The sequence below is a fragment of the Manduca sexta genome, chromosome 11 (genome assembly GCF_014839805.1).
Source record: "Manduca sexta isolate Smith_Timp_Sample1 chromosome 11, JHU_Msex_v1.0, whole genome shotgun sequence".
Taxonomy (NCBI): domain Eukaryota; kingdom Metazoa; phylum Arthropoda; class Insecta; order Lepidoptera; family Sphingidae; genus Manduca; species Manduca sexta.
This window is the reverse complement of record NC_051125.1, coordinates 10,230,133-10,238,781: the sequence shown is the minus strand read 5'-3', so window position 1 is coordinate 10,238,781 and position 8,649 is coordinate 10,230,133. Positions and strand designations below refer to the sequence as shown.

Genomic DNA, 8,649 nt, shown 5'->3' with positions numbered 1-8,649 from the left:
TCTTTTAATTATTTAAATTTTTTCGAAATAAATGTCGCTTAAATAAATTAACCTCTTAACCGTCGATATATAGTAAATAATAAATAGTGAAAGCGGCGACAGCCTGGGTTACAGGATAGTTGGGTGTGGAACGGACTGCCGAGACGAATGTCTGCAGGTTCGAATCCCAAGGGCACACACCTCTAACTTTTCTAAAATTATGTGTGTATTCTTTGTTAATTATCGCTTGCTTTAACGTTGAAGGAAAACATCGTGAGGCAACCTGCATACCTGAGTAATTCTCCATAGAAATGTTGATGGTATATGAAGTCTACCAATCCGCACTAGGCCATCGTGATGGACTAAGGCCTAATCCCTCTCAGTAGTAGAAAAAGCCCGTGCCCAACAGTGGGACAGTATATAATACAGGGCTGACATTATTATATATATATAGTAAATACATTAAATACGCAAGAGAGTGAAATAAAAAGACCAAAATAGCACAATAACTTCTAATTTAATAAAATAAATAAACTCAACAATTTGGTGGCAAGATAGCTTCTAGAATCGGAGTCACTTATCACCACTCCGATCAATTTTAAAGGAACTCTATCTAATAAGTCTTAATAAGATCCGAAATTATAATGTTGGCATCGCATTCGCTTCTATGTATCTTAACTTTCCCATACTCAGTATGTGTTAATTTCCTTTGTACTTGCTCCACTTAGCCTTTCGCTGATTTTTCTTCATTCTTGTTTAATGATTTGAATTCGGCGTTGAGGGTAAATCTTCTCATTATCTATTTACTTCGTTTTCTAATGAATTTGCATTTTGCTTTAATTGCGTTGTCAAATTGTGAAGTTGCTGTATTGCAATATTTTTGAGCATAGTAATCTGCGTGTATAAATTATATGAACTCGCGTAATTTGGTGTAGTTTTTCATTTCCTTCAGATCAATTTGTAGTGTTTCGTCTTCTCACTTCCACTTAGAGACGAGGCATCTTCACGAACGTCTCACATTAAGAACACCACTTTATACTCTTTCTTGATCATTGTCACTCATATCTTTTTTAATACATTGAGCATTCCCAATGTCTCTTTCTTTTGAAATGCCAGCATAATAATAATCAGATATGCAACTAACCTAAACAGTTATAAAACTAAACGTTGTTTTCAAAATCACATTTAATATCAGGACAACACTCTGGGTATGGCTTGCTGAGATCTTCTTTTGTGACGTAGCAGTTGTCACTGGTCGTGCCAACGACGCCACATCTGAAGAAGAAAATGTTTTCATATGAATACATTGTATGAAACAAATCATTACATAGTATAAAACAAAGTAGCTTTCTCTGTCCCTATGTATGCTTAAATCTTTAAAACTACGCAACGGATTTTGATGCGTTTTTTTTAATAGATAGAGTGATTCAAGAGGAAGGTTTATATGTATAATAATAACATCCATTAAATAGTGGAGAGATACTGTTATTTTGTTATGTTATACCCGTGCGAAGCCAGAGCGGGCCGCTATGTTTTTATATACAACGTTCACAGTTTTGCTATAGTGTATCAGCATTGCACCCGTGCGAAGCCGGGGCGGGTCGCTAGTAGATAATAATTGAAAAAAATCCTACACCACATGAAAGTTAAAATAACTTTTAATAATGAAGACAATCTCTTATTTAACAGCACTAACTATTTAATAACATAGACAAATTATAGTTTTAACTGACTTTAGGTTTAGGGTATCGTCCATTTTTATTTTTCTGTCTATAAATTTTAATGAACAGAAGTCTATACAGTACTGCGGTTAGAACTCCGCGTAGGGGTAAGCATGCCGAATTTAAAAACTAAGCCAAGTTTTTTTCTGCATCGTACGTAAATCTATGATGCAATAACCCTAAATTCAATTTCTTTTGAAAAATAAATTTATAAGCGATTTAACATCTGCAATGAATAGTATTACTAATACTTACGATGCATAGTGCATCATTGGATTCCCGCAGTTTATCCTGACACAGCGGCCGATAGGTTTGACTTCAGTGCCAAACGGCACGACATCATTGATCTCTTCAATGTAACAGCCTTCTTTGTGCGCTGTAACAATAGAAAACAACGTTAATGAAATGTCTCTTAGAACTAGGATTCCGGAACATTATATACAGAATCAATGTTTATTGCTATAGTTCTTGAAGTATTTCAAATTGTAATCAATATTAAGGCTTAAGGATTGAACTAGACAACATTAGTGTATCATATTTTTAATAATTATGCTGTGTGATGAAGGTGTTAATATCTTGAAGGCAAATATATCATTAGCTAAAACGCCCAAGTCCCTGAACCAAATCCATAACTTAGAAGTCAATTATCTCTTGGTAAAGTGCGACGATTCATCATTTGTGAGATAATAACATGACGTATTGTATTTATTTACAATGCATTTTGGTGTGATATTTATAACATGATATCTAAAAGAGCACTGTCGAAACTACTCGGTCCGTATAGAACCACTTAACGAGATGTGTCATTGACATCTCTGGTCGGTCACCGCCATTTTTGTAAGCATTTGGCACTTACTGAAATGTTAAAATTAGCATATCCTTTTGTGAGATTTTTGTGACGTCTGCAAAACCTATTGCCGCATTCCATTTAGTTTTAACATTCTTAATGACATGAAATATTATTAGATAAAGATATTATCAGACATAACTGATGACTGTCCCATTCTTGGACGTTTGTATGTTATAAATTTAAGAGGGGTAAGGCTTTCTAGATTTTGAAGTAAGTTGTATAATTTTTGTAATGAAGAGGAAAAAAATATTGTTATGAAATCGGAAGGTAAATAAATTCTCAACAATACTGGTGGTAGTTCTCGCATATATGAGAGTTCGCCGAGGTAGGTCAACTGCAATGTCTATTTCTGCTGCCAAGCAGCAGTGCGTAGTCACTGTTGTATTTCAGTTTGAAAACATTGTAGCTAATGGACATAATAAGACTAAACATCTCATGTCTCAAGATGGCGAACGCAGTACAATACCAAACAATACTTTGTAATTTCAAGTCTTGGATGGTGTTTCTACTGTTTATGGGTGATCGTATCGCTTACCAACAAGCGCACGGCAAGCTCATTTCGTCATTCAAAGCAATAAAAAAACATATATGCGCATACATCTGTACACTATAGTACTAGTGTTGATGGTACTATACTAATCAGTTGATTATACATGTATTTATTCAATACATAATCATCGTTCAGCTATTTGCATAAGGATTAGTGACGTCAAATATGATCGTCACCGGCTTCCGGTTTTTCATAGTTTGAAATAAGAATTAGCCGAACATGACGTAATCATAAGACGTAAATTACTAAACATTCGGCGTTCGCGGAAGTAAACTTTTTTATTGACTCATGTTTTGACCAGTCGCTAATACATGATTGGAAACATTATTGAATCTCGGATGCTTATCTATATTTAAACCATGTGCAATAAGAATCCAACCTCTCATAATACGTGTGTGAGCACTTTCCTTTTGCTCCAATATTGGATCAAATATTGCTTTAATATCTTAGTGTGTCCCAATATGAGAATATTTTGTTACACCTAATGTTTCATCATTTTTAGTAACAAGACTAATTTCCCTCAAACATAAATATACTGCAGATTACAATAGACTGACAAATATTAAACATCCAAAATTCTAAATTCACATAACTATTTGGATTCAAAAGCAGCTTTAACTAGATTCCGCTATCGGTTTTAACTAAGCTGTAATCAAATACTGTCAACCGCTCGCAAATTGAATTTCGAGGTAAAAACATAGGCTGGGATAAAATGTGTGTTCAATCGTTTCACTGAAATCTATCAAAATGTTTTAGCTTTATCGACGGACAATGCTTTGGTTATTTCATCTTCCTTTTTTTTATTTAAACTACGTTCGAAATTTATCAACTATTGGTTTAAATTTAGCATCTAGGCTGGTCTAGGCTGGGTTATTGTTTAATAAACTTAATTTGATTTTCTAATAATAACTGTTCTTATAATGATTTCTCTTATTAGTATTTCGATACTTCTTAGAGATAAATGATGAATTAAATAGTTACTTAACGACATGTAATCGGAACTTATTGCTATCACTTCGTATAAAAGCATTCCTTCAAAGTCTACGGTCCGAATCCGACCAGTTCTGTCTAATTAGGCACAGTGATATAAGATTAATGTCTAGTTAGACAAGATATCGAAGGTCGTAGAGTTTATGACCCGTTGTGGAGATATTTATTGCTTGACAACGAATACATTTCAGACACGTGATGATTTTAAATCGCTTGTTATGGGAAAATATTGTTATTAAATGGTTACCAACTGGGCTTAAAAATATTGAAATAAATTTTTAAAAATATGAATTCATACATCTAAAATTGGATTATTAACAATTTTTTTTATAATTTATATGCGGAATTAGTTTTGTTATACTACAATCAAAATATAAATTGTGATTATTTTATTTGAATGGCTCTCAATACCCACTGATACAGGCGTGTATTCAAAGTCTGTCTTTCCAAGTGATATTCCGACTTTTTAAATACCTAATTAAAGATCAATACTTAAAAACCTTGAATCTTGTTTACAAAAGGAATCCTTGACCTAAACGCTTCTGCAGTTTTAAAATAAAATTCCACGCGATTACACACGCTCAGACGAAACATTTTCGTTTTACACGTATCCATAATAACATCATTTATATGGTTATTATGATCATTAATAATATTCAGTAACTAGACGTTAAGTAATAAATCATAGTTTTTTCTGTTGGTATGTCCGAATGGTTTTGACTGACGTTAGACCATGATATTATGTATCAATAATAATTATGGTTTTATTTATGTTATTTAGCTACATGCAGTATTATGTTTTGGACTAATTTCGATGAATTCTGTAAAGATTTGTTTTATACGGCAAAGCGACACTTTTGTACCTGATAGCAAGTGGATGGGGTCCGACAGAATGTCGACTGACGAGAAATGATTACCCCTCGACAGTCGACACAATTGGTGTTCTCTATCCAAGCAGACAAAACATATCCTACCACCAGAAATTATTAAAATATAAGAGAAAATAACACCACTAATGATGATGATTGTGTCGCTCTAGTAATTAGGACTGTGGATTTTTAATAAATAAGTAAATGATGATCGTCTAGATACCATAACATATAAATGTAACTTAAATACAATGGTTTTATCTTATCAATTCTCTGCATAATTTAAAGCACAATTCATAAGTACCATAACGCATTTAGATTCAATACCATCTCCAAAATAAGTTAACTTGGGGAGGAAAATGAATACACGCAGATATGTCTGGAAGTTCGTCGCAGGAATGTTAAATAGGGGAACGGTTGTCAGACAATTAGCAACTTGCAAACCTTGTTACAAACAAACAAGGAACAACAAAACAAGATAAACAGAGCTGAATTTATTAAATCTTGTCGATGAGTTATTTTCATTTGCGATGACATTTTGTTTGTTCTATTCAGCTTTGAATGACGTTCGTGATATAAGAATTTCGTTATCTCTTAAAGAGAAGTTAGAGGAGAATCCATACCTACTATAACCTTTGCTTTTCTCGATGGTACTATGTCTTGAAGACTTTTCACGGGCAAACACGCGTTGTCGCTACCATCACTTAGGGGGTGAGTGGAACGGTTATGTTGGTTTCATCGGTCTTACGGCCCAATGTCGAGATTCGGGAGTATAGCATCATCCGAGCGAGCATTGGATCGAGTCCCTAACCCCTATATACCCTACACCAGCATTCCAACCAAAACCCGCGGTGGCCTTCTTCAGAGCATACGGGTCCCAGGGTTTCTTGTTGCACTAAGATAGTTGCACAGAACCGTCCCTGATGCATTGAAGACGCACATTAATTATCGTACATTCAGAAAAGCTACGCGTGTTCTGCTTTAAACAATTTTAATTGATGTCTGTTATTAAACTTACTTTGTTGAAAACAGTTATGATTTTGAATCGAGGATCATGAAATTCTAAATGATTTATCTTGTTAAAGTAAGCTTCTAAATCACTTCCAATAATCATTATACTAATATTTAGATTGATTATAATAAATTTTAAACATTGCATTGACCCATAATGACCCAACGACGATTTCAGTCGTGCAATCCGAGCCTTGATCTTGAGGTCACGATATATTTACCAACGGATTTAACTGTTGCTGATAATTGGACCTTGGATGAAGCCTTTAGGGAATCTTCATCTGAATCAAACGAATCGCATGTTGTGTTTTTGTTTATCGACTTATGATCAATCCGAATAATTGTGTTTGAAGTTATTTAGAAATGAGTAAGCACACTTTGATATATTTTTCTCTTTTTTTATAATATTTTGTAATGTAAGAATGTTATACCGTAGAGTCTATGTATGATATGAACAGAAAAAAAGAACCAGTATGGCCAAAAGTAATATCAAGACATCAAGGCAAAAAGTAATGCCATTCACCTTAAAACGGGATTCGCAACACTAATAATTCATAATTAGATAAATATATATCTACGTTGGTGATTGATATGTTGGATTTTAAACTCTGAAGCGACATAATAAAGCATGATTTTATTTTCTGTTTATTTTATACTAATAATCCTAAAATATATTTCTATGCATAGATTAATTTGGATATTAATAAGAAAATCTAATCGTCCTATCCCATAATAACGCAAATCCAGTTATGGTTAAACGTGGAAATTTTTAAAAACATATTAAGAGTAAATTAATTTGATCACTTCATCAATATGTAGAATATATGAATAAATTTTATCGCATATTAAATGTATACGATTTATTTCAACCTAAACATACGTAACATTGTCTGATAACTTGTAGATATGCGGGTTATCGATGCGAGAAATATACATTTTACAAACGCAATTTTTCGACTTGATTCATCAATACAAATATAGATACTAGGTCTAATAGAACAATTTAAATATAAAATTCTAGTAAAGGAAAATAATAAAGACATGTAGATGTTGAAGGAAGACTTGCACCGTGCTTCTTCAGTAATACACCTAATTAGTTATTTTTGCTATAAATTTTACCGTAGCGACATAACATTAAGTATATTATTTATTATTAAAGATGGTATGAATACCCATATTCCTCCCATATTAACAAAAAATTACCCTTTCAAAAACACACATGCCAAATAAAAATAGCCCAATTCAAGGATACGTACCTAACTCCTTAGGTTTCTCAGGCAAGTAGCCCATCCATGTTGCGGCGTTCGCGGTGCAAACAACCAAAGCAACAACCAAAATTCTAGACACCATTTTTAAACACGTTATTAACAGTAAATGAACACCGAGTGCCAAAACTCGACTGACCACAAGCGAGGCTTCGTCCTGTTTTTATTAAGTTGCGGCGAGGCGCACACTTACGACTTTCGTTATGTCATCACAAAATACGTAAATGCATTGTATTTATTGGGTTTTTACTGATTTCAGCTTTGTTTATTTTTGAGATAGCAATGTAGGTAGATAGTACTGTATGTTTTGATGGGTTTTAAATTATATTGTTTCACTATAGGGTAGGAAAAAGAGATTTAGTTATTGTCGAAAATAACTTTTCTTAGGTAGATAGATCCCTTACTAACTTAAAGTTAATTCAAAACATTTGTAAGTTACTACATGAGTTCAGGATAACATTGGAAATGTGAAATAGTATTTATTGGTATCGAATTGCATTTTTATCAGTTAAATTTACGCTCTATTATTCGCTTGTTCTCAATTACATATATTAAACACGACACGAATCTAATTCCAATTTTATAATTTTGTCATAGTCATGGCGCATTTTGTTCTATTTAGTGTGTAATTGTTTCAGTTTTCTACATCTATTTAGTAAAACACACATTCTAGCACTGGCGAAGGCTCCATGTAACCCATTTCCTGCCGGTTTCCCTTTCGTAATTTATATATAATGTAATTATTACAACAAAAAACTGCAAACCGCATTTATGCATATTAGTACGTATATGTTGTATCAGATTCCCTTTCAGAAAATGTCATCCTTCGCCAGGCATTCGAGCCTTGAATATATTTAATGAATGCTATCTTTCTTTAGACTAATCAAAAAAAGAAGTGCTTAATACAATTATAAGTTCTCAGGTCGCGTATTCAATTCTATTATAAACATATCAGTATTCCTACCTATGACATAACCGAAATACATATTCAAACACTAATACCTAACTAATATACTAAGTAAATATTTTATTAGTTCATACCAATTACGGTTCAACACACATAACCAAAAATGGTCGCATCGATTGAAATTCAAAAAACGTTTTTGGCGCCTCGTAAAAATATGCTATACAGTCGCCGGCGTGTAGGCGGCCTTATTATGGACCGAGGAATGTGCCACGGGATTTACAACTGATTCATCATTTTAAAAGTAAACAAAAAGCTTTTTTAGTATCAAAAACGTAAGGCTAGATCCGCGTTCGTTTAGACGACTTTCGTTTCACATCAGATTTGATATAATTATGTGATAAGAAATAATGTTAGCATTTTTATTTATGATTGGTCTTTTCTAGTAATGATGTCCATTTATAAAATAAATAAGGATACAGCGATATTTTAGTGTATGTATTCAAGACT

The 8,649-nt window shown here is 33.1% G+C and overlaps 1 protein-coding gene across 1 annotated transcript; it reads right to left on the bottom strand.

Moving 5' to 3' along the window:
* Positions 1–477: 477 nt before the first annotated feature.
* On the bottom strand, positions 478–7,393 carry LOC115449186. Its single transcript, XM_030176919.2, has 3 exons — positions 7,227–7,393; positions 1,956–2,076; positions 478–1,254 (listed from the first exon to the last, which is right to left on the bottom strand). The coding sequence occupies exons 1-3, from the start codon at positions 7,318–7,320 to the stop codon at positions 1,140–1,142; spliced, it is 330 nt and encodes a 109-aa protein (XP_030032779.1). The 5' UTR covers positions 7,321–7,393; the 3' UTR covers positions 478–1,139.
* Between the last annotated feature and the right edge of the window lie 1,256 nt (positions 7,394–8,649).

What these genes read in the sequence shown, in the direction of transcription:
- LOC115449186 (XM_030176919.2), bottom strand. Translation starts at nt 7,320, where the DNA reads ATGGTGTCTAGAATTTTGGTTGTTGCTTTGGTTGTTTGCACCGCGAAC. An exon ending in TGAGAAACCTAAGGAGTTAG is followed by an intron (nt 2,077 to 7,226) that starts GTACGTATCCTT and finishes CTATTGTTACAG; the next exon opens with CGCACAAAGAAGGCTGTTAC. An exon ending in CCAATGATGCACTATGCATC is followed by an intron (nt 1,255 to 1,955) that starts GTAAGTATTAGT and finishes TTTCTTCTTCAG; the next exon opens with ATGTGGCGTCGTTGGCACGA.